General features: G+C 36.7%; 1 protein-coding gene across 2 annotated transcripts in view; it reads right to left on the bottom strand.

The window, feature by feature from the left end:
• The window catches only part of LOC110302686 (E3 SUMO-protein ligase RanBP2), a 50,488-nt gene that overhangs the window by 3,647 nt on the left and 19,842 nt on the right, over positions 1-26,999 (bottom strand). Inside the window, exons 10-27 of one of the 2 annotated variants that reach the window (XM_085842819.1) lie at positions 26,254-26,435; positions 25,996-26,171; positions 25,727-25,850; positions 25,028-25,189; positions 24,675-24,812; positions 24,448-24,594; positions 22,988-23,167; positions 22,813-22,896; positions 19,683-19,818; positions 15,110-15,204; positions 9,626-14,288; positions 9,054-9,131; positions 7,264-7,434; positions 6,483-6,569; positions 5,861-6,039; positions 4,573-4,774; positions 2,541-2,642; positions 547-692 (exon numbers count right to left, since the gene is read on the bottom strand). In XM_085842819.1, the coding sequence (XP_085698945.1) occupies positions 547-692; positions 2,541-2,642; positions 4,573-4,774; positions 5,861-6,039; positions 6,483-6,569; positions 7,264-7,434; positions 9,054-9,131; positions 9,626-14,288; positions 15,110-15,204; positions 19,683-19,818; positions 22,813-22,896; positions 22,988-23,167; positions 24,448-24,594; positions 24,675-24,812; positions 25,028-25,189; positions 25,727-25,850; positions 25,996-26,171; positions 26,254-26,435 (7,052 nt within the window). The remainder of the gene's footprint in view (positions 1-546; positions 693-2,540; positions 2,643-4,572; positions 4,775-5,860; positions 6,040-6,482; positions 6,570-7,263; positions 7,435-9,053; positions 9,132-9,625; positions 14,289-15,109; positions 15,205-19,682; positions 19,819-22,812; positions 22,897-22,987; positions 23,168-24,447; positions 24,595-24,674; positions 24,813-25,027; positions 25,190-25,726; positions 25,851-25,995; positions 26,172-26,253; positions 26,436-26,999) is intronic. The other variant, XM_085842818.1, reaches the window with a different exon arrangement.

The raw sequence follows: 26,999 nt of genomic DNA, 5'->3' as shown, positions 1-26,999 counted from the left end.
TGCATACCTACCTTCTTTCCTCCCTCTCACCCACTCTCTAGACACAAGAACTCGGGAAAAGTTGAGTGGGCACCAGTAGTATTGTGCTTGTTAACATGAGCAAGGCCCTGGATTCTGTCTTCAGCACTACATTCAAAACTAACTCAAAACATTTCCTACGAAAAGGCTGGAAATCTGGGCTGCTGATATGGTTCAGCAGTTACTAGCACTGGCTACTCTTTCGGAGGACCTGGGTTCAATTCTCAGCGTGCACAAGGCAGCTCATAACCATCTATAACTCCATCTGTATATAACTCCAGTCCAAAGGGAAATGACACCCTCAGGGGATATGACTATAGGCACACACATGATACACAGACATGCATGTAGGCAAAAGACTCATAACATAAAATAAATAATTTTTTAGAAGTTTGGAAATGTAACAAATAGAACATAATATTTAACTGCTTTGGGAAAAGAATGTAGATAGCAGTATTTAAAAAAAAATGGATGCAGGGAGTTGTTTTTACATCATCACTAGTGAAGTGTTTACTTCCTGGCACTTACCTCTGGTAAGGAGACTATAGGTTCAAAGTGGATGTCCTCGTTATGAACTACATCGTCATCACTGCCGTCTTCATCCTCGCCACCTTTACTTGTTGACTGTGTTCCAAACACAGCTGCTCCAGTATTTGCCCACTGGAAATTTTTATCTGATAAATAAATTAGGCAATTTAAACAGTGAACTCTTATTAAATTTTTATAAAAAAGAATTTTGCATTTTTAGATTGTTTCGATGATGAAATCAGTAAATGTAATTTTCAACAATGTCATAAACACATCTATTTGAGATGTTCAAAGTAATATTATTCTGGCCATTTCAACAACTATGGAATACAATTGACTGCAGTGTGTTTCTAGGTTAAATACTATTTTAAGAAAGCAAAGTGCCAGTGTGGCCCATACCTTTAATACTAACACCAGGAAGGATAGGCAGGTGGACATCTGTGTGTTCAAGGCTAGCCTAGTCTACACAGTGAGTTCCTACAGCCAGAGCTACTATAGTGAGACCCTGTTTCAAAGCACAGAAAGAAAGAAAGAAAGAAAGAAAGAAAGAAAGAAAGAAAGAAAGAAAGAAAGAAAGAAAGAAAGAAAGAAGGGGAGGGAAGGAGGGAGGGAGGGAGGGAGGGAGAGGGAGAGAGAGAGAGAACAGAAGATGTGTAAACTAATGTAAGGATTCAACACGGAAGAAAACAAATACAATGAAGAAAATAAAATAAAATATAAGCAAAGCAGAGAAATAATAAAGCAAAAATCTACTTTTGGCTTCACACTCCCTATGTTAACAAAACCAACAAGCAAAGAGAAGTGAAGAGAGGATGCAGTGATACTATTTATATTAAGACAAGGCTAGCCTGGTAAGCTCTGTCCGTCTCATCCTTGCTGTACAATAGTGACAATAAGCCATCACTACCAATGCTCACTTGGCTTTTCGGGGGAGATAAGTTTACCTACTGTACTGGTATATTTACTCACTACCCATCTTTTAATGCTAATCTATTAAATACATTAAAACTAAAGTTGAAAAGCTTGGTGTTGCACCTTTAATAGAAAGAGATAGATCTTTGTGAATTGGAGGCCAGTCTACTCATTAAGAGTTCCAGCCTAGAAAGGATACATAGCAAGACCCTGTCTCAAAACAATAGTAACTTGGCATAACTTTCTCTTTCTTTCCTCCTCCTTCTTTTTTTTTTTTTTTTTTTTTTTGAGACAAGCTCTCACTGTATAGCCCTAGCCATCCTGGAACTTATTCTGTAGACCAGGCTAGCCTTGAACTCAGAGAGCTCTGCCTGCCTTTGCTTCAAGAGTGCAGGGACTCAAGGTGTGTACCACCACTGTCTAGCCCTATCAATCATTTCTAAAAGTTTAATGTGTTTCTGTAAATAGCATAAACCTAAAAATGTATAAAGATCTAAGTAGGACTTAAAGGACTAAAATCTTAAATTGGATTATTTCACCATTCTAAAATGTCTCCAAACATCTTAAAGAATAATTTGCATTGTGCTATATTATGAGTAAAGACAGTGAACAAATAGCACCTGCATGGCTCAGAACCATCTGTAACTCCAGTTCCAGAGGATGTGCCCCCTAAGGGCACTGCATACATGTGGTAGAAATAAACATATGTGACAGAAACACACTCACAAATAAATGACTCTTAAAAATATACACACCACTAATAAATGAGAAAAAATACTAGTTTGTAAATTTCTACAGCCCTAATGCAGAAATCCACTTTGTCTTAAAACCAAGTCAGGGTTTTCCCAAAACTGAAAAACATACATGTATATGAGGAAAGGAAGGACTATCAGTATTGATTTAAACTAAATTAAGAGAAAATTCTTATAGCCGTTATCATCAATGCCAGACTGTGTAATCCTAGTTACTAATAAGCAAACCAAGGACAGGGCCATTCCACTTAAGTCACAACATGGAAAGAACTGCTTTTTTCAGTTACACTTGGCTGAAATCAATAGTCATCTTTTTCCTCTTGATCTTACCTTTAGAGCCAAAAGCAAAATCTCCAGAATTACTTGAAGCCAAGTCTGCAAATGACAGGCCTGTACCACTTCCAAATCCAAACAAAACAGTCTTGTCTTCTCCTGACAACAAACAAACAAACAAACAAACAAACAAAAAACAACTTTCAGTTTGAGATAAGACTATATATCAAAACCTTACCCAGTACTCCAGGTGAGGCAAGGTATAAAATACACTCTTTAAATCTAGTATTTACTCTTTTAAAATGCCTTCAAGTTCACTAAGTTTTTTGAGTTGTTTTTTTTACAGACTATATAAATGTATGTATGTATGTATTTGTACATATGTATATATTTCCTTTTTTAAGAAAAGGATCTATTTTATTTATGAGTACACTGTTTCTCTCTTCAGATACACCAGAAGAGGGCATTGGATCCCATTACAGATGGTTGTGAACCATCATGCTGGGAATTGAAATCAGGACTTCTGGAAGAACAATTAGTGCTCTTAACCACTGAGCCATCTCTCTAGCCCCTACAAACTATATTTTAAGTTACAAAATACATTCAATTTCAAGCTTGCTCAGTAATATTAAGTTTGCAGGTACTATGCCCAATGAACACCAACCCAAAACCTAAACCAATTTTCCTTTAAAATCCACTGACTAAGCTACATTATGAGACTACATATCAAGATTCTTACACACCCAATCAAGCAGTCAAAGGTAAGATCTTAGAAAAACTCTGTACTAAACTTTTTTTTTAAAGACTTGCCCCCCACCCCCGACAGGGTTTCTCTGTGTAATCCTAGATGTCCTGGACCTCACTCTGTAGACCAGGCTGGCCTCGAACTCAGAGATTCAGCTGTCTCTGCCTCCTAAGTGCTGGGATTAAAGGCGTGCAGCAACACCACCTGGCAAGACTTGTTATTTTTAACTGTGTGTTTCTGCATGTCTATGTGTGAGTAAATAAATGCACATGAGTGCAGGCTCCCAGAAAGGAGAAAAAAGGCTGAAGGTGTAGGTTACCTGCCTGCCATGGGTGCTAGCAACTGAACTCTGCAAAAGCAGTGGGCACTTACACTAAATTTTTCTGTGTTCTTTACCTTGTCTAAATTCTACTAGTTTCATGATCTCTGAAATTGCTTTGGCCTACTTAATTTTATCTGAAAACAGAGCTTTTGGTTGCACAGTATACTATTTTGTCCCAGCATATTAAAGATGAGTGCCATAAATGTGCTCTTTGTGACCTATGTTGGGGTTACTTCTGGAAAGGAAAAGATGGTGATATAGATGTCCATGTATAAAGAAACGCAATTCATAAAGACACTTCTTCCCACTTAGAGCAACTAAGACACATAGTAACACTAACAGTAATTACTGTAAATGACAAGTGAGTTTTGGAGCTTGTACAAATTTTAGTATCATAAAAATGTGAAGTTTCTACAGTAATAATCTTTAACTAAAGCACCGTGAATATGTTTGGGTAATACTAATATATAATTCAACAACAGTTAAGTTAAAGTATTATTTAACATCAAGAAAATTACCATGCAAGCAAATTATTCTATTTTATGCAGACAGGCCAATCACAATGCTCTCTATTCTCTAATAGCTTAAAATCAAAAAATAGGTTGGGTGTTTTAATGCAGCATGGGCAGCCAGATCCCTGAGTGTGAGGCCAGTCTGATCTACAGAATGAGTTCCAGGACAGCCAAGGTTACACAGAGAGACCCTGTGTTTAAAAATTAAAATAAAAGCCGGGTCTACAAAGTGAGTTCCAGGACAGCCAGGACTATACAGAGAAACCCTGTCTCGAAAAACCAAAAAATAAAAATAAAAATAAAATAAAATATACCAAATGATAAAATGTTACTATTTACTGTTTCATTTTTTGAGAAGGCAATGATTGTTTGATTACTGTGACAAATACATTATGCTCCTATATTCATCTTAAACATTTTCAACTAAGCTCTTAGAATCTACTCTATTTTCTCAAACACATAGGCAAAACCCTATGTATTGCATAATATAAACACATAATCAACTTTTACCTCTGCTTGGGAATTCCATGTCAGTTTCTTTTCTAGTGGACAAATCTACAGGTTTGTCCATAGTCCCAGAAACAGGGGATGAGCTACTATGTTTGGTATCAGAATCAGGTTCTTCAGACTTACAGCCAACAGGGTTTGCTACTTCAGTCTCACCTATATGCTCAATACCAACTCTATCAGTCACTTTCTCATTCTGGGATTTCTGCAAAAAGGAAAGAATAAAACATATCATTAAATCATCCTCTACAGTCACCAAAAGAAATAGAAAAATAGTAGGTAGTTTCTATAAAGTTTGATATGTGTTCTAAAGATTTATTATTTATTTTATGTGAGTACACTATAGCTATCCTCAGACACATCAGAAGAAGACATTAGATCCCATTACAGATGGTTGTGAGCCACTATGTGGTTGCTGGAAACTGAACTCAAAAGACCTCTAGAAGAGCAACCAGTGTTCTTAATCACTGAGCTATCTCTCCAGTCCCTGGTGTGTATTTTATGTCTTTATAATAATCACTGAAAAGACAGGAAAATTAACAGAAATGAAAACTACAAAGGGACAGGCAAAATTAAAAATGAACTTAGAACCTACCTCAAAATTAAAAATGAACTTAGAACCAGCCTACCTCTCTGATTAAAAGAATGTCAAATGGTCTAAGCACTCGTAAAAGATTATTCAATCAGATTTGTTTTTACTACAGAAAACACCATGGTTGGAGAGTTATCTTGGTGCCCACGCTTGCACATTTAACTACAAGACCCTGGGTTTGGTTCCATGGAAAAACACACAGAGGACATTAACAGGTTTAGGAGAATGAGAAGTTAGAGGGATGGGGGCATAATGATGAAGACGAAGATTATCCCTTAGCAGCCTGTTTATTTTCTAATAAGAGACAAAAGTAGATCCAGATAGGAGGATAGGGAAAAACAGAGAGGAGTTGAAGGAGGGAAATGGAAAATATATTGTGTGAGGAAAAAAATATTTTCAATAAAAGAGGAAAAACACTTACTCATATTGCTATAATTTAATAGTTAAGACATTGTGAAGCTGATTTGTTTAGATCGACAAAGAATCCTGGTGGTGTTTCAACTGACAGGATATTAAGCCTGTAGTTTAGCCTCAGATTCAATATCCTGATCATTTTGAGAGTTCTCATTCACGAACAGTAACACGGTTCTCTATTTATAATCTAACACATGTGCTTGCTAAGGTCAACTATTACATCTGATAGTAAGATTTTAAAATGTACCAAGAGAACTGAGTGGCAAACAATGGAGACAGTCTAACCTGAGCTTCACAGACTTTGCGAAGCTCTGACTGAAAATCCTCCCCATTTCCATTGTCCTCATCAGTATCACTGCAGACTCCACAGAAAAATGTAGGTGGAAGCTTTAAAGTATCTGCTTTTGCTCTCTCTTCAACTGTTGGCTTCTTTTCCCAAACAATAACACATTCCTTGTCATTATCTGAAAAAGCCATACAACACAAGCAGAGACACAATCAGAAACCCAACCACTCCACAATTGTCAGTCTGAAGGGTTTTCAATACAATTTAAAGACCTCCATAACAAGGACTAGGAATGCTCATGAAACCAGTCCATGGGTACCAAAAGGAATCAGTGTCTTTCAACTAGTATTACTTTGTTAATACTGTAAATGCGCATGGGTGTATCCCGTAAATAAAACTGGACATTACAGGTAATTCTCAGAGGAAAAGGAACCTTTCTTACCCAGGTATTGTGGCATATGCCTTTAATCCCAGCAGTGGTCAAAGAGGGAGATCTCTGTGAATTCAAGGCCAACCTGGTCTATAAAGAGAGTCCAGGGTAGGCATGGCTCTGTTACACAGAGAAATACTGTCTCCAAAAAAAGAGGGGGCACTTAAAATATTAAAATTGTATAAACATACCTGCTAGATTTTCTTCCAATGGTTTATCTGAGTCATCTAGATAGAGTTTTCCATTAAGCTTCTTGACAGCCATTTCATAATCTTCATCTTCAAATGAAATTGATCATATTGAGTAAAATAATTTTAGTAGGTAGGTTTTCCCATCCACAAACCTAGAAATGATCTTCACACTCTCCCTCTCTCACACATGGCCCTGAGCTCTGACAATCTGACCTTTAACCTCCTACTGCTGTTCATAGTTCCCATTTGTGCTCCCCTCACGCTTAGCCATTCTGTCATTTCAACACAGATGCCAACACATGGTCACTCAGTCCCACATGAGATTTTCTATAATACCACTGTGCAAAGGATCTTACTGGGACATTGAGGATGTTATCCTTCTCCCTATTTGACTTTGAATACATTTGGAATTATGATTACTTTCAATTTCCTTAAAACATCTACCTGGCATGTGATAACCATCTTTGTTAAGGGCTTATTTTAATGAATGCCATTCTTCTCATCATTTCATTCACTGACAATTTTATATACACAGGCTAAAAACCCACCACTAAGGGTATTAAGTCTGTTTCAATTTTGTTTGGTTTTTTTGAGATGAGGTGTCACTCTCTAACCCAAGGTAGTCTGACACTCCCCATGAATATGAATTCATAAGCATCCTACCTCAGTCTATCAGGTGCTAGGATTACAGCATGAGCCGTCATGTCTGGCAAAAAGTCAGGCTTTAAATAAGTAAACTATACTCCCAATTACTAAGATTATCAATTGACAACAAACTTACCATCCTCCTCTTCTTCACTAACATAGCCAGGTCTATTCTTATAACAAAAGAAAGTTGCAGGAAGCAGAAGTTTCTCTGCCAGGGCTTTCTGCTCAGGAGTGGGAGTGAGTTCATACACAATGAGAATATCGTTATCTGAGGGGAGATCTTCAGGTTTACTCTTCTCTTGTGCTGTAACCAAATTAAAACAACTGAGAAGTCAACATAACCAGCCTAATTAAAAACACAAAGAACATGAAACTTATCTGAGTTAAAACAGCACACTGATAAAATAAAAACACATACTTTGGAACAAACCAAGTTCTATAATGATCACGACTTTGAATTAAAAGCCTGGTTTAGTGGTCTATTAAAACTTTTAGAGAATACAAAGCTTTTAAAAATCCTTTTACTGGTCACTGGAAATTACTAATTTCTGTAATTTAAAAAGTGTTGCTATAATCACACTCCATACACTAAACAGTTATTAAGCAAAGTATCCATGCATTTACTACTGAGAAAGTACCTCTGGTATTATCCAACATAAATATTAATACAACCTTTATTAGTTCCTATAAAGGAAGCAAACAATTTTTTTAACAGCAAAGGATGGCAAGTGATAGCATCGTATCCATTTTTTGCATACTTCCAAGTGTGAAACTAGATAAAATTATGTTGCTACTTTACGTATCAAGACAATTTCAGTGGCTAAAAACATTGCATCTACTCCCACCTGATCAAAAAATGAACCCTATACATAAAGTCTGTTTTGATATATTAAGAATCTCTAACTTGTAGGTACTGATAAAACAGTGCCTTAAACCAGTCATGAAACATATATGTACCAGCCACTACAGGGGAACTATCCTCTAAAGCCCCCCTGTCCAATATGGTAGGCTTACCCATATGCGGCTTCCTAATACCTGAAAGATGGCTAAGTCAAACTAAGATGTACTAAAGGTACTAAAAGTCTGTACACTGGATTCAAATGGCTGGCATAAAAGAAAGAATGTAAATAATGTGTGTGGTTTTTTTTTTATCTTAATTGACTAAAAGTTGAAATATTTTGTATACATACATTATATTGAATAATTACTAAACTGATTTCCTTTTATGCTACCTATTTCTTTTAGTGTTTCATTTTCTATGTTGCTCTCAGAATACTTTAGACAGATCATACTATATTTCTACTGGTTAGCATAACTAAAGAGAACTGGTATCCATTTTTCTGCAAGGTCAAGATGAATACTACACATATTTCCCCCATTTGCTCGTAATGGGCTTCTACAAATTTTGCGTTCTTATTATTTTAGTCAAGAAGCAACACTTATTTCTATAAATGACCTGCATTACATAAGAAACATATGTTACAGAATGATAGCTGTTCAAAATGAGGTCTAATTTCAAATATAGTCTCTAAACCCTCAGTAGACATGTATTATATCCATATATCTGAATACTGGCAGGCAGTAGTGGCTAAGGTCAACAGTGAGAAAAAAACAGGTCTTTATTACAGAGTTAAAAAGAATAAAGAAAAGTTCAATGAAGCAGTAAGACAAAGACAGACAGACAGATATTAATTAAGCAGAGTTGAAAATGAAGCAAAGACAGCATAATAACACATAGACAGCATCCAGATACAAATTTAAATTAAAGGCTGTTGCATCACCACTCAAAAAGTATGTTTTGTAAAATGTCACTCTTTAACATGCACATTGCAGTGTTAATTACTCCAATTCATACAGCCACAATTCCTTGGCTAAGGACTACCAGCTAGTAGCCGCCTCACACTGAGAACGCTAGCTCTATACCTTTGCTCTCAGGTTGTGAGGTAGGGACGCTGGTCCAAAAGGCCATTGGATTAGATTTAAAAAGGCTAAAATTAAATCCTAGGAACATAAAGAATATTTCATTTTTTCTAGCATCTGTGAAACAAAATGAATAACTTAAAAAATTTAGACCTCTCCTTTTATACCAATCTGGTTATCTTACATGTTAACTTTATGCACAAGGTCTCTTTCTTTGCCAACTGAATAAATGGTGGCAACACTAACTTATAGAACATGCATGCAACTTCTCAGTAACACACGCTTCAAGTGATTTTTAAAGTACAATGTTGAAGAATCAACATGTAAAAGACTCAATACTCATGATTCAAGTGTATGAGTCCTTATATTATACTAGGTTCTTTTGCACTGCTTTATAATGATACTGTCTCTCCAGTGATCTGTTAGTTGTAATATTCACAAGCTTATTTAGGGATTAAACTTGTCCAAATACTTTTGAACATTTATAAACTAGTGTTTATGACACAACTTTGACTAAATATGAGTTTCCTATAAAGAGTCAAATGTAAACACTAACTGTAATACTAAGTACTTACCCTTTTCTGGTGTTTTAAATGTATAACTAGTTGAAGAGTTCTCTTTGGAAAAGGCACTGAGATTTTTGACTTTGCCATCAGAAGATTGCTTGATGTCAGAGTTCTGTGGCAGCTCACATTTGTCAGGTTTTACTTTTCCTTCAGATCCACTCTGAGCTCTGGAAGTCATTTCACTATTGCTATTTTTCAAAGGTGCATTAAAACTAAATCCAAACAGAGAACCAGTGGCTGAACTGTTGCCAAATGCAAATGGCTTGGATTTTTCACTACTAAAAATGCTCTTAACAGATTCTGAGCCAAATACAAACTTAGGAGGAGAAACTACTGCTTTTGGTGTTGTTTCCGATGTGCCAGATGTTTCTCCAGCTTCTGAAGTTGTATCTATTACTTCATCTCCCTGAGTTAAATCTGTCCTTTCTCTTGTAGTTTCTTCTAAAACAGCAATAGCAATTTTGCCACATGGTGACTCTCTAGGGGTGCTCAGATGAGAAACATGAGGTGTTATCAACGAATCTTTTTCTTGGGCTGTTTTTGCTTCATCAAAAATTTTCTTAAATGAGTCTGCAACATCCTGTAGTTTAAAACGAACAGCCAAATGTTCTATTTTTCTTTCTCCATCTGCAAAATCACATGCAGTCCACACCCACACTCTTTCAGTCCCTTTCATAGTTTGCAAAGTCATATCTGGAGTTATTCTGTGATTGGCACAAAGTTTTAATACCTGGTCCCTTCTCATCACGATGCGAACTTGTTTATTATCATAATTCTGTAAGATCTTTATATCTCCAATGCCTCTTTCTTTCCACTGGCCAACATCTTTATCGTATCTGTAAAGTTTTGCTCTGTGACTAAAAACAACTTGTTCATTTTCCTCACCACTGGATACTTCAACTAGATCAGGTAAAGGAACAACAGGTTCAAAGTACTGTCCATCTCTCTCTTCTTCTTGAGTAATATCAGACTCCTCATCAGTGCCAACTGAAGCTCCACTCTGGTTCAATTTGGCTGGAGACTTAGATGGACTCAGAGCAGATTTAAAACTGAAGTTAAATCCTGTAGTTGACTCACCAAAGCGGAAGAGGTTTTTCCGCACAGGGCTGCTTGCCAATGGAGAAGCATGAACTGAGCTGCTGCTGACACTGTCATCCAAGGCGTCTTCCCGTAAGTCATAGTTATCCCATTCTAAGGAAGGCCCGGCGTTGTCAGGATTCTGCTTGACTGTAGTGTCGGAAGCACTGGGAACATCTGCACCTGAACTTGCCTTCTCCTCATCAGTTACCTTTACTTGATCATTTGTCAAAAACGTTTTGAAATCTTTCAGTCCGCTCTTCATTTCCTCAGCTCTCTGTATTAATTTAGCAGCCCTGCCAGTATCTACAAGTTTATGGGGTGTCTGAAGTGGAATGTCTAAGAGAAGACGTTGACACTCCTCAAATTTCTGCTTGAATTCTTCAGCTAGCTCTGGTGTTTTAAACTTTGCAGCCAGTTGTTCCAGTTTTGCGTCACCATCGGAGAAATCACTAGCTAGCCACATCCATGCTCTATCTGACCCTGAGAGAGGCTTCAGGTTCATTGTAGTGGTTATCCAATGATTGGCACAAACTTTTAGCACTTGTTCTCTTCGCATCAGCATTCTCAGTTTACCATTGACTTCATTTTTGAGAATTTTTAAATTCCCCAAACCCCTTTCTTTCCACTGACTTATCTCAGCATCAAATCTAAATAATTTCACCCTTTGTGAATACAAAACTTTTTCATCTTCTTCTCCTGTTACTAGTTCCACCTTTTCTGGCATCTGCACTACTGGCTCAAAATGGATGTCATCACTGTCCTCAGTCTTATATGCATCATCATCTTTCTCAAGATCAGAAGAGGTATTTGCCTTCTCAGCCACTTTGCCACTTTGTGATGAGAATAATTTTTCTCCTGCACCTGAAAATCCCTTAAAATTAGGGTCTTTCTTGCCAAATTGAAACCCTTCTCTTGATGTTGACTTTGCAAGATCTGCAAAGGTGAAGGTGCTGCTTGTCTGACCAAAGACCACACCACTACCATTCTTCTGACCACTAGTATCCTGAGCTTGGAAACTAGGGTCATTTTCAAGATGTTTTTCACTCTTTTTCTCTTGATTTCCCGTTTCCTGAATGCCAAATTTAAACCCATCAGCAGATACAGGAATGCAAAAACTAAATCCATCCTTGATTGACTTAAATTCTGTATTAGAGCCACCCTGAAAGGCAAAGCAAGGTGTTTTTTCTTGATCCACATGCCCAAATTTAAATTTCTGCTCTGAAGTGCCAACTTTAAAATTCTTTTCTGGAAAGTGACTTTTGAATTCTGTTCCCACTTGACTTCCTGCAGATTCATTTGACTGTGGCTTTGAGCCCACTGTGAACGCTGAAGGAGCTTCATGAGGCTTATGAGTTGGCTTGGAGGCTTCACAAGCCACACATTTTAGGGAAGAGCTCTCATTTTGTACAGAACAAACAGCACACTCCCATTCTCCTTCCTTTTTGGTGAATAAGCCTTCAAATCCACTCTTTGGAGACCTGCTTGTCTCTGAAGAGGCAGGAGCTGACACACAAGATGTAGGCGGATTCTGTTTATTTGGATACTGACAAGCAATACAGTGAGTAGCACTGGCTTCATTTCGGACAAAACACAAGCTACAATCCCACTGTCCTTCTTTCTTGGCGAACATACCCTCAAATCCAATCCTGAAAGGCTTACTCATCTCTGAGGTACCAAACTTAAAAGAGGGAGGTGCAGTAGATAAACTTGGTGTAATAGGATTATTACAAGCAACACACTTTATAGCATGTGCTTCATTTTTCGCCGAGCACAAACTACAATGCCATTCTTTGAACTGTTTTCCTGGGTTCTCACAAGCAACACATTTTTTAGAGCTTCCTTCATTTCTGACTAGGCATACACTGCATTCCCACTGACCTTCTTTTTTTGAAAAAACAGATCTGAAATCACTGTCAACAGACTTAGGAAGATCTCCCTGACCAAATTTGAAAGAAGTTTGAACAAGCGAAGAGGCAGACTTTGTGTTCTGACATGCAATGCACCTAGAAACAGTGGGTTCATTTCTTACTAAACAAACACTGCAGTCCCAATGGCCTTCTTTATTTGCAGTCATTATTGCAAATCGATCTTGAGCATTTTCCAGGCCAGTTTTAGGAGCAAAGCCATTTTCAACTAACGGAGGACCTAGGAGCTCTTTGTTACTGGTTGGGTTTGTATTCTGGCATGATACACATTTCTTAGCAGTTGCAGCATTCTTAAAGGAGCAGCTGTTACAATTCCAGTAAGGCCCTTCCTTCTTTACAATCTGGAATTCAAAATTCAAGTTTCCACCATCAGCTTTGCAAACATCCTTGTTCTCCTGAGCTGCAGGCTCCTTTACAGTTCTCAGAGTGTGATCTGGTGTTGTAGATGAGTTTGTTCCTAAGGCTTTTAAAATGTTCTGGGCCTCTTCAAATTTACACTTAAAGAGTGCTGCTTCCTCAGGAGTTTTGAATCTAATTGCAAGCTGTTCTGGTTTTGGCAATTCATCTGCATAATCAAGGGCATGCCATACAAAAGATCTATCTGAGCCAGCATTTGGTGTCAGTTTCATATCTGGGCTTATGTAATGATTTGCACAGATCTTTAATACTTGCTCTCGTCTCATCAGAAGGCGAATTTTACCAGATGTCTTATGCCTTAGTATTTTTACATTGCCTATCCCACGTTCCTTCCATTCTTTGGATTCACCATCAAAACGGAACAACTTTGCACGATTGCAAAAGAATTCTTCTTCATCTTCCTCGCCAGTTTTTACTTCTATCTTGTCAGGAAGAGGTACCACAGGCTCAAAGTGAGGGCCATCATCCTCCTCATCCCCATGAGCACTTCCTCCATCTGTCTCATGACTTTTATTTGCCTGCTCTGAAGCAGCTGTTGTAAATACAGACTTCCCTGGGCCGTGACAAGCAAACATGTCATCACTGCGACGAAAACCAAAATTCTTCTGCTGATTTGGGCCCATGTTTTCTGTAAGTGTATTTTTGCTTCCAAAACTGAATGTATTCCGAGACCCACTAGCTTGAGCAGATACTGGCTTTAGTCCACTGTAGCCATCTCCTTGTAAAGGCTTATCTGAAGTCAGAAGGCCTAGAAGACTCTCACTGTTACTATAAGCTGTTGAAGGAGGCTGTGTCACTACCTGTGGTGATGAAAATGTGAAGTCGCCATCATTTGATTTGAAATTTGAGTTAAATTTAAAGGGAGTTGGCTGTGTTGTATGTGCTGGTGTTGTCAAAGGTGGCCTTATTACTTCACCCTGCATGGGCTGAACGAAATTGGATTTTCCAAATTCTATAACCTTTGATTCTGCTGACCTTGAAGCGTGAGCTACAAGTGGAGGCTTTGTGAAATACCCTGGTTCTGGCAAAGGTGGATTTGTGCTTGTCTGTTGAACATTGTAATTAAAATAATCATCACCCCTGGGTGATAGAATTCCTGTTGCAGGAGACTCAAAACGCAAGGGAGGACCATACATCTCCTGAGAGAACATACAAGCAGATGAACTTTGCACTGGTGGTGTGTGCATCTGTTGTGAATATGCATAAATATGTTGTTGGGGTGGAAGCCTATTCATGCCATAAACTGGACCCTAAAAGAGAAAAAAAAAATCAAAATACTTTCTGGATTATTCATAAAACTATAAAAATCTACAAACAAATCAACTCTCACAAACCTCAAATTAGAGTATCATTCAGCAGAAAGAACCAATGTACACAGCACATTAATAGACACCAATGGTGCCACAAAGACACCTGAATATATTTGATAAGACAGCACCTTAAAAATCTGTACTGACAATGAATAGAAAAATATATTTTCTTCATTCACTAAACAATTACTAAATGATGTTAACAGTGATGATTATTACTAAAATTCATTAAGCATTTATTAATGTATCAACTAGGCAGTTTTACTTTAGAAGTTAAAGGTTTTTAGCCTCAAAAACTCTATTAACTATAGTATTATTCTCATTTAAAAGCAGGTGGCCTAAGAGGTACACAGGTTAAAACAAATTGCCCAAGTTCTCAATAAGCAGAAGAACAGGGATCTAAATGTACCAACACATCCCCAGCTCTCTGTCTGGGAAGTCACAGTTTTGAGCTACTGTCATAATAATCCAGTTTGAGTTAAAAGGATGACAATAAATCAGCCTAGCAAAGCAAAAACATACTAGCCTTACTCCTATCAAAATAGAATAATAATACAAGGGCCAAAACCATCCAATTCTCCAATTTAAAATATTCCAAATGTTTCAACTTACTGTTAACACACAAAAAAAGATGACTATGAAATGCCTATATCAAAGGTCACATATCTCCAATACTGAACTACTTCGTTCAATTTCTTTAAAAGAAACCTAAACATTTAAAATGTAAATAGTTCTAATTGTGTATGCTTTTCCTTTGTTACCTTTGTGGGAGTTACATTAGCAGCTGGTCTGAGAAGATACTGGGAGTTATATGCAGGTGACTGACTATAATATACTGATGGGCCAGTAGTTGCAACTAAAGTGAAAGAAACAAAAACAAGAAAACAATGTTAAAAGTCTATTCTATAGTTTAAAATACTACCTAGACAAGAATTATAAATATACGATAAGAATCAAAGGAAGTTTTAATTATTCTGATCTTTACATTTCTACATACTCAAGTATACCATAAAGCAATTAATAAATGAAGAACTCAAAAGAAAAACCAGTTAAATGACACAAAGAATAAAAAACAACACTACTATTGTCAACAGGAACAAGTAGTTAACAAGCATGCCAGAGTAAGGCATAATGGCACATGTCATTTGATCTCCCACACTCAAAGACAGGTAGATTTCTGTAAGTTTCAGCTAAAGCTACATAGTGAGAGATCTCATCTCTAAAATGAAAACAAGGAAGTAAATGGTTCAAGATCAACAGAATGTAAAAGCACAGAACTGCTCCACATTAGGAAAAAAGTTATCACAGAGGATTTAGTAACCAAAATACACCTGATGGCCTAAACATTTAAAAGAGGACTTGAAACTCTATAGAATGACAGGGTTGCAGAATATGATCTCAAATAATTACTCAGATTTACGCTTAAAATAACCTGGTACAACTATGAAAAGGGTCTCACAATAACATAAAGCCAACTACATGGCTCAGCAGGTAAAGATGGTTACCACATAAACACAGCAATATGACTTTCATTTCTAGAACACATGTAAAGGTAGGTTGTCTTCTGATCTCTGCATATGCTGTGGAATGTACATATATACATACATACAGGCACGCACACATGCACACACATATGTACAAATGTTTTAAATTAACATTTAAAAACAAATTAACATCAAATTCGTTCTTTGGCTTAAAGCAGACAGGTGTGCACAAATGCATGCATGCATGCACACATACGTACATATAAATACAGATACACAAACTATATGTTCCATCTGTTCTGTGAAGTTTATAAAAGGCATTTATACTAATCGCAAAACTATAGTGGTATGCTTAATCTGTTTTACAACAGTTTTATCAGAACTAAAAACCAAAAGACCAAGCCGGGTGTGGTAGCTCACACCCTAGCACTCGGGAGGCAGAGGCAGGTGGATTTCTGAGTTCGAGGCCAGCCTGGTCTACAAAGTGAGTTCCAGGACAGCCAGGGCTATACAGAGAAACCCTGTCTTGAAAAACCAAAAAAAAAAAAAACAAAAACAAAAACAAAACAAAACACCTTTCATACTGTACATGAAGTAGAAAACTGAAATTGTGAATTAATCTTGAAAAAAGCAATAAAAAGTAGATACTTCTCCCCATTTGAATCTGAAAAACCTAATGGAGTGTTATTTTGGAACTCCCCTGGGGAGGAGCAAACAAGTATGGAAACAGGTTGATTGACATGAGGCAAGAATCTGAAAAATCTAGATAAGGGGCTAGAGACATGGCTTAACATTACCCACACTTGCTGTCCTTACAGTACAGCATACAAGCAACTCACAACTGTCTGCTATCAGCATTGTATGCCTACAGAGCACATAGATACATGCAGCCAAATAAGTATACACATACAATATATATATATACATACAATAAAAAGGACATATTTTGTCTACAATTAAAATTAGCAACTCTATCAGTGACTAGTAACTCAGTGGGACAAAAAATTAGAAGTTCTTATAAACTTAATGAACAGACAATTTGGGGGTAAAATTCAAGAGACTGTAAAATACAAAGCATGTACTATATAAAAATATTAAAACTGGTAACATAGCCGAGTGTGGTGGTGCAATCCCAGCACTCGAGAGGCAGGAGGAAGGTGGATCTCTGAGTCCGAGGCCAGCCTGGTCTACAGAGTGAGTTCCAAGACAGCCAGGGGTATACAGAGAAACCCTGTCTCGAAAAAACCATCCAAACAAACAAAAAACCTGGTAACATTTTGTTCTTACAACTCAGGCCAGGTTTTTGTATAGTTTAGAGTACAAGATGGTACTATTAGATACTAGTAATAAAAGCAAAAACAGAACTTTTAAAACACATGAAGAGTTTAGATGTATAGTTCTATTCAATGGTAGAACATATCAAGCATGTAGGAGACCCTAGGATTAAGCTTCAGCACAATAAAAAAAAGAAAAAGAAAATGAAATTTCTAGGGTTCTAACAACCCTAGAAATGTGACCAAGCATTATTTAGAGGAGCACAAACTAAAACATTAAAAAATACTGGCAGTATTTGCGTATGAGGAAATAGGGTCATGTGGTCATTTGCATACTGTGTTTTCAAAGATTTTTCAAAAAATGTTCCAAATTTAAAGTAACATTTAAAAAAAGCAGGCCACACACATACACATACACACACACATACACACACACACATGCCTTCATATATATATATTATACATATAAAATCATTTTATGTAGCCAAATAAGAATGATCAAAAAAGACAATGTTCCAAATGTTCTGATAGGGACTGGAGAGATGATTGCCCTGTAAGCTGGTAGACAGTGCACAGGAGGTTTCAGAAGGCAAGCAAGGGCTGAGCTCTACACACATACTTATCTATGTGAATTATGACATTTGAGTTTAACTTCAAAAAACTTTGCTAACACTTAGAAATCACTGCAAGAAGAACACAGTGATTTAAGTATGGCTCTATGAACCAAATGTGCTTATTTAAATTGGATCTCACTCTAACCTTCCCGGTTTGAAAGCAGTTAGAAAACATGCACTCAAGGGAACAGTGGCTCAGACCTTCAATCCCATCCTTCAAGCAGAGATCGGAGAATCACTCTAAGTTTGAAGACAGTTTTGAGTTATATATCATAGGTTCTAGACCAGCCTGGGCTCAAAGTAAAATGCTGCCCACCTACCTCCCCAATCAATATACATTACAGTTCTAGTTAAGTATCTCTTGTCCAAATTTTTGGTACCAAAGGTATTTCAGGTTTCAGAATATTTGCATATACATAAAAATGTCTTAAAAATAGAATGCAAGTACCACTAAACTCATTCATGTTTTATAAATTCATCCAGAACATATTCTGAAAGTCTCTGGATTGTTTCTGAAATGGGGCCCCTTACTCTGCAGGCCAGGCTGGCCTTGACTTGTGATCTTCCTAGCTCAGCATCTTGAGTACTAGATTATAGGCATGTCTGCCACCATACCATGCCTGGTAATTTTCAGTGATCTATATTTTGACAAGATTTTTCCACTTATAATCCTGTGACAACACACAAAAGTCTCAGGTTTTAAAGAATTACAGATTTCAGAATGTCAGAATAGGAATACCAAGTGGCACTGTATCAGACTAGAAAGTTGCTTCTCAATTAGGGGACTGCCACATCTACCACTAGCTAGTTGTATAGTAAGTAATAATAGAAAACCCTTCTAGGGGCTGGAGAGATGGCTCAGCGGTTAAGAGCACTGGCTGCATGCTCTTCCAGAGGTCCTGAGTTCAATTCCCAGCAACCACATGGTGGCTCACAACCATCTGTAATGAGCTCTGACGCCCTCTTCTGGTGTGTCTGAAGACAGCTACAGTGTACTCATATACATTAAATAAATAAATCTTTAAAAAAAAAAAGAAAACCCTTCTAAAGTTATTTTCTCATCTATAGAACCAAGTTTACCAATAGTGTTTAAAACCTGTTACTGTAATAAAATTACCTACAAGATGTACTTTTGCACATAGCTACCCACAAAAAACACTATTAATAACTTGGGCTCGTTAGGTTTACTAGATAGTAAAAAAAAATTCCATACCTACCTGCACATATACAAATACTCATAGTAATTATGTAAAGCAAGTGTCAAGAAAAACTTATTATGGAGCCAGCCGTGGGAGTACATGGCTACGAGTGGGTAGGAAGAGGTTGGTAGGTAAATAAATTTCTGCGTTTGAGGCCAGCCTGGCCTACAAAGTGAGTTCCAGGCCAGCCAGAGTGACACAGACCCTAAATAGGTGCACAGACAGACAGGGTAAATAATAAAATATAGCAAGAGAACAACTCATTATGGGCTTTCCAGTGAATAATCATATTTGAAAATAAGGGCAGGAGAGATAAAAAAAAAACACCAAAATAACTCAAGAAGTTTAAATTCTTATTAGGCACCTCTTAGTATATATAACTATATTAATTAACATGTTTCAATTTATGAAACATTTCACAGTTTAGTTACAATGTACATAAAAAGATTTAGCTTTAATATATTTAGAGTATTAAGACTTGTTTATTCTGTTTCTGATTGGATTTATAAAATTTCAGTATATTAAATACAGTGTTTTGGTAAACAAGTAGACATATTCTAGAACGTACAAAACCACAAACAAGTTAAATTCACAAGTTACCTATTTAAATGGGGGCAAGAAGGCTGAGCTGGGGTATAAATCAGAGGAACACCTATCTAGCAAGCATGAGCTCCAAAGTCTTAGTACTACAAAAAAGAAAAAGGACTTAAAAAGAGAGGCATTCTTTTATTGGGATACAGGGTTTGTTCAGCTGCCAGCTCACCTGTTAGAGGAGCCCCATGAAACGTTTGTGGCCCCTGATACCCATCAGGAGCTGGGTCTTGTCCGTAATGCTCTGCTGGCCAGCGGTGAGGCGATGCCGAGTTATTGCTACTTAGCTTCAATTCCTGCATTTCTTTCTATTTAAATAAAAAAGAAGGAAGGAATGTTAAATGTTTTCATTATACAATGCTGGAAACAGTCTCAGCAAACACTCAACACATATTGTAAACCTAAGTGGTTGGCATCATTTAGATTATACTTTCCACTGGAAAGGAGTGCCAAGAACACAACTCCTCAATTTGTGAACATCAGTCTACTCATTCACTTTAACTCTGCTCCAAAGAGCTAACTCCTGAGATCTCAGAACATTTCCATTCCATTTTTACTTACATTTATCTTCATAAAATTTAATCCATCCAAAACATTTACCTACTCAAAAAACTAAGACCTACAAATAAAACATCTTTTTCTGAGACTCACTTTCCTAAGCACTCCAAGCTACCTACTCAGCTTCCAAATTCTGGGTCTCATACATCTATATTCTTCTGATTATCAACACTGAAAATCATCTCTTAATACTTACCCACATGGAAGGTAACCAACACGTGTCCAAGTTTACAGCCAATGCTCAGAGCTACTAAAAGCAGTATATGCTCAGACCTTGTCACATACACACTCTGTCAGGTCAGTTAGTAAACAATAACCCAGACTTCAAATAGACGGAGAGAGAGACAAATGCAAGAAAGGACAGAACTGGTACCTAATCTACATCAGACTCCAAAATGTTTTCATAACAACTCTCTACTGCCAGACAAGATGGCAGAAACACTAATGCCTTCTACAAGACTACCTTATCTCTGTTACTGTATTAAATGGCCAGCATCCCAACATAAGAACTTACAAAACTTTCTCTTTTAATATGGGACTTACCAGTGAATTGTTTCTTTTTTGTTTGTTGAAACAGAGTTTCTCTATAAAGCTTGACTGTCCCAGAACATACTACGCGTACCAGGCTGACCTCAAACTGGAGATCCTGCCTCTACCTTCCACGTCCTGGAATTAAAACTATGAGCAACTACCACCTGGTTTTCTATTTCACTTTTCTCAAAAAAAAAAAAAAAAAAAAAAAAAATCAAATATATCTGGGTATAAAATGACTGGTAAATTTTGAAAACAGCTTCAAATTTTTGAAAACAGAATCCAACTAATTTATAATAAATGAGATCAAAAAACCTAATGTACTTGCTTTCTTGATCTAAATACTACATTAGGCAAGGTAGCTCCCCTATATAATCCCAGTGACAGGGAAAGTAAGGCAAGAAAACTGCTACAAGTTCCAAACCTTCCAGTACTATAAACAATGACGCAAACACAAAACAAACAAAGAAATGTGTTTCAAATATGTCCTTACCTCAATTTTCAAGTTCAAAATAGTCCTCACTCATCCACCTCCTTAACTCCGTCTAGACACTACACATCCACAAATAAAAAACTACAAAACATGATGGGTAGCTAGCCCTTAGTTCTAAACTTGCTATACAATACAACCATAACTGTTAATAGTGAAAGAGCTAGGGCCCCTGGGGAGCTGACAGCCTGTAAAGTGTCTGTTACACAGCGTAAGTCTGTTACACTGTGTTCAGACTCCAGTGTCCACATAAAAGCTGGGCTTAGTGATGTCAACCAAACATCCTAGCATTACAGGGTGGAGAGAGAGAATTCCCCAGAACTCACTGGTCAGTCAATCTAGCCAACTGGTGAATTGCACAATCGATAAGAATAAAATAAGGTGGAAATTAATAGAAGACAACCAGAGGTCAACATCTGTGGCCTCCACATGTACATACACATTTTAAAAAATGTGGTAACAACTGGTTTCAACAATTCTAAAACTTCATAACACATAAATTAGACAAAAGAAAAAAAACAAATTTTCCAAGAATAACTAGCGTCAAGAGTTCTGTGTAGGAACCAGTTTTCTAAGCTCACAGACAAGGTCTCCATTACATTTCCACAGAATAGTGCTAAATGACTGAAACCTGTATATTGAAAGAAACTCTAATGTGTTAGTATGGTTTATATAGCACACACACACACAAAAAATTATTGTACAAATCCAAAACTTTGTTATTTAATCAGTTTTCAAAGCTGAACACTGTTGATTATATATACCATAATAATCACCACATAGCAAAATGTACTTAGTGTAACATTAGGTATAGGAATAATTTAGTTCTTAGCCAATAGGCATTAAAAAAGATTTGTGTAATTCTAAAATTAAAAAACAAAACACTAAATGCTAGACTATAATTAAGCCATTCATATAAAAAGCATACACACACACACACACACACAATTAAGTACGGACAACTTTTCAATTCCCAATGCTAAATTTGATATACTTTCTCAACAGACATGCTGAGAAATGAATTAACACAAAATAGTATGATAGTGTATAGTAGTACAAGTTACTCATGTGGGATAACAGAAACCAAATTATGTTTTACATAAAAATTTATCTTAAAAGACTTGCAGGGGGAGGGTATGGGGGACTTGAAATGTAAATGAAGAAAATACCTAATTAAAAAAAAAAAAAAAAAAAAAGACGGGGGATGGAGAGATGGCTCAGTGGTGAAGAGCACCGACTGCTATTCCGAAGGCCCTGAGTTCAAATCCCAGCAACCACATGGTGGCTCACAACCATCCATAACAAGATCTGGCACCCTCTTCTGGAGTGTCTTAAGACAGCTACCGTGTATTTACATATAATTAATAAATAAGTCTTTAAAAAAAAAAAAGACTTGCATCTCATGTGGAAATAGTAATTTAGAAAATACGGTTAAGAGTCAAGAGAAACTGATTCTATAAACTATACTAAGGGTACACTTTGATGAACTGTAAGAAAGGAGGGGGGTGAGGGGCAGAGAGGGAGAGAAATGAACTTGAAGCCAGGTGTGGTAGTGAAAACACTTAATGCCAGTACTCAGGAGGCAAAGGCCAGCCCAGTGGACAGAGACAGGGCAGCCAGGGTTACAAAGAAAAACTTTTGTCTTGCAAAACCAAAGTAAGGAACTGATTAGAGAAAAAAAAATCTTAGCATGAGAGTTACATTGAACCAAACTAAATGTTACCTTAATGGCCTCTACTTGCTGGCAGATCATTTTCAGTAAAGAATTTTGATCTTCTGCCCATCGAGGTGGTGTTTTTGGAGAATACTAGACATACAAACACACGAATATGTTAACAGTGTTTACAACATGTAGAAAACAACCTCATAGTACAATGATTCCTTTCCATTCTACTTGCCTTGTAACTTTTACTTGGTGATAGAGAATATTTGGTAGGAGATGGTGTTGAATGCTTCAACTCTGAGTCAGCACTTCGCCAGCAACCATTTTTATAGAGAGTACCTCCTTCACTGTAGTCTTCAAGTTCCTGCATAACTGAGTTCAGCATCTCTTTTACAGACTCAAGAGGAACAGGCAACTGAAAAAGAAAATGCCTTAGTTTGCAAAAATCATGCTAAAATAGCTTAGAAATAAAGACCCAATTTTAAGCTGTTCGCATTTCCCTTATTTTCTTTATTTGAGTCAGGAACTCACTTTGTAGCCCAGGGTACCCTTGACTTCTCAGTCCTTACTCAGCCTTTGAAGTGTGAAGACTATGTGTGTACCACAGCACATTTTAACAAGCATCTTAGTACATGTTAAGTTATACATATAAAAGCATTGCAGAATATAAAGTCTAAGTTGTCCTATCACATTTGTAAGTCATAGTAACAAAGAAAAGTGAACTTAGAAAGCTTTTCCATATGGAAGTTACACATTCTTCTCAGATACTTTGTACAGAGTGAAATATAGATGCTGAAATACACCAGACAATATAATCCTAAGATCAGCAATACACATTAATAAACAAAATACTCAGAAAGAAGGCTAAACAGAAAACCACTTTGAGTGTGAAACTGCTGAGAGCTAGTCCATAGGAAATAATAAGGAAAAAATGCTGATTTTACATAACCAAAATTCATTAAGAACTAGTCCTCGAGCCTGGCCTGGTGGCGCATGCCTTTAATCCCAGCACTTGGGAGGCAGAGGCAGGCGGATTTCTGAGTTCGAGGCCAGCCTGGTCTACAGAGTGAGTTCCAGGACAACACAGAAAAACCCTGTCTCGAAAAAAAAAAAAAAACTAGTCCTCAAGTTATCATATTCATTTTGATTACATGAAAAAAAGACAAAATTACTGTCTTAGAAATCAGTATGTACTTAGATAGCAAAGTTGTTGTGTAGGTAGGTGAGTGTGTGAGTGCAAGCAAGCTAGATATTTACGTATGCATGGCAGGAATGTGCACATGCGTGCATGTGGAAGCCAGAGATTGATACCAACTATTTTCTTTGATCACTTGATCTCCACCTTATATACTTGATCTCCACCTTATATATGGAACCATGGACTCTACATCCTGAGCTTCTTCATCTAATCTAACTAGTAAGCTTACTCAAGGGATGTCCTATCATGGCCACCTAGAATTTACTTGAGCACTGAGTGGCCAATCTAGACCCTCACACTTGTGCAATCTTCCCAACCCCAACTGCCAATACCAAAGCTAAGCTAAAAGAACACTTACCATTCGTACACATTCACACTACACACATGCTCCTAGCACATCTATCATAAGTGATACTTAGAGACATAAGAAATGCCTACATTTAAAGCCTGGGCAGTTATCAACAATACTAAACATCAGACAACAGCCAGCAACTTACTTTCTGAACCACAGAAGTATTTGAATCACTATCATCTAAAATCCTTATCAGGTAGTCCCTAGTCTTTCTCAGATAATTTTTGCATTCTTCTTGTTCTTCAGGAGACAAGGCATCATTTTCAATGTCTTCTGCTTTCCTGTGAAAAATCTACACAAAATACAATTAGATTTTCAAAGCAAGCAAGCAAGCAAACAAACAAAACTCAATTCAATTCTCACATCACTTACCAGTGCAAGATTCCAATAAGAAACTACATTTTTAATAGATTCAAAAGCAGTCATAGCATCTTCTATATTTCCATTAACAGCATCCAATATAGCAAAAGTTATGTGTGCATCTTCTTCATATTCACCAATTTCAGATGCCTAAATACATTTATTATTAGTTAAACTGCTTCAAACACAAATTTCCAAAGATTACATTTTATCTTAAGAAAATTAACATTTCATTAGTCATAATTCTTGTCAGCTACAAGATTTAGAAAGCAAAACTATCATAAAAAGGCAACACAATTTGCTTAGTTATTTTCTATATGTGTATAAATTACATAAGTAATCAGTTCATTAGCATTCTTTATTACCTGAATATCCACACTATGGAAATGTTTAAACAGAGGATCAATAGGTTCAGGAATACTATTCTTCTTTCTGATCATCTTCAACAATGGTAAAACTTTCCTCCAATAATGAACACTTCTGCCTATGTATTCCCGTTGATCATAAAAAGAATTAAGACTGCTGCCCTAAAATAGAAAGTCAGAAGTCCGCAACATGATAACTGTTTTTGAGAAACCGGGAAAACTTTCAAATTAAAATTAAGTAGAGAATCAAAAGGAAAAGTTATTAACTGCCTACAACAGGCAGCCCAATCTATTTTCAAGAGCTGCCATTTTTAAGTGGCATGGTGGCACACAACTGGCTCACAACCTTGTATCTGGGATGTAGAAGCAAGCAAATTGGAAGTTTCAAGTCATCCCTGGCCATTTATCAAGTTCAAGGCCAGCTAGGCTATGTGAGACTATGTATCATATTTCCTCTGTAACAACACCCTGCAATGAAACCTGACATTTTTAGAGAACCAAAGTCTGCCTCTGAAAGTAACACTTTGGTCAAAAAGCTAAAGAGCCACATCTACTCTGATATACAAGGCATACTACTAGTATTAGCACTAGTCAGCAGTTTACTAATTACTTTTGTGTAAGCAATTAACTTTATTACAGTAAAACACTTTTATTTAAGCCAAAGTTCTCTTTTAAAAATTAACATTTCAATGAACTCACTGTTTTTTGAAGACTCTGGGCCCAATGCACAAGCAGAGCAGGTTGAAGGCCGTGCTTTTCCTGGCCTCTCAGACTGTTTATTTCACGTTGAACTAGAAGTCGCAATTTTGCTGAGGTTCCAGGTCTTAAAAAAATAAGTTTAATTGAATTATTTTAAAGAAATGTAGTTCAGCACTTACATATATGTTAAGTGTCACATGACAATTAAACTAAAGCCTTAGTAAAACTCGGGCCCTAATCTAAAGGATTATCACTGTTTTACTACTTACAAGGCCTTTCTGTGAATCAGAGTACAAACTGCATCCCACCATGTCTTCTGTCTTTCTGTACAAAGCTGTCTGCACACAGGAAGTGGCAAACACAATGGTTGATAGGAAGTGTGGTGAGAATTACACTTCTCCTTTAACTGTAAGTGACTGGTATATATAACTCCAAGTAAGAATACCTGTTTGATTTTAAAAAATAGTAAGTTAGAAAAACAAATTACAAACACTAAAATTATTTAATTAATTATCATCATTGCTTACTTCAAGATCTAAAATACATATTGATTCAGGTGCATTTGTTTCAAGCCTTGACGTCTCCTGAGGCAAATGGTGGAAGAGCTGTTTTAACCATTTTCGAATTGCTGGTAAAGTAGACAGTGAATTCCATTGTAAGCCAAGCCAGGTAAGGTGCTGAAGACTACCATTATGTGCTCGAACGGCACCTGAAACAGAGGGGGAAAAACTGCCATGTATGATACATTTTCTTTGGGTCTTTAGATTACAAAAATAAACAACTAATTTAGCAAAAAAATTTAATTACAAACATTTTTCTGTTTCAAAACTGAGGAACAGAATAGCAAAAATTTTCACATTTTTATTGAATATATTCATACTTTTAAAAACTTTGTTTTTCCAAGACAGGGTTTCTATATGCAGCCAGTTTGTCTCGAAACTCACATGCTATGGCCTTGAACTCAAGAGATCTACCTACCTCTGCCTTCTGAATGTTGGGACTAAGGGAATATGCCACCATGCCCAGCTACACTTTATAAATTTTAATAAGAAATGGTGTAAATGAAAAAGGTTTTCTACGCCATCTAAGAAAATAAGACCCATCAAGAAAGTTTAAAAAATTAAACTTAAAAAACTTAAAAATTTATAAAACTAAACTGTCAAAGACTAATGTGCACTTTATATTATTATTATTAAAAAGTTTCAAGATTTTCCTTTCAATAAGGAGTAATTAAATAACAATGGAATACTTAATTTATGAGCATATTTAAAAA

This window comes from Mus caroli, unplaced genomic scaffold (genome assembly GCF_978045245.1).
Source record: "Mus caroli unplaced genomic scaffold, Mus_caroli_1 scaffold_9, whole genome shotgun sequence".
Lineage (NCBI taxonomy): Eukaryota > Metazoa > Chordata > Mammalia > Rodentia > Muridae > Mus > Mus caroli.
Note: the sequence above shows the minus strand (reverse complement) of the source record. Positions and strands in the feature narration are given on the sequence as shown.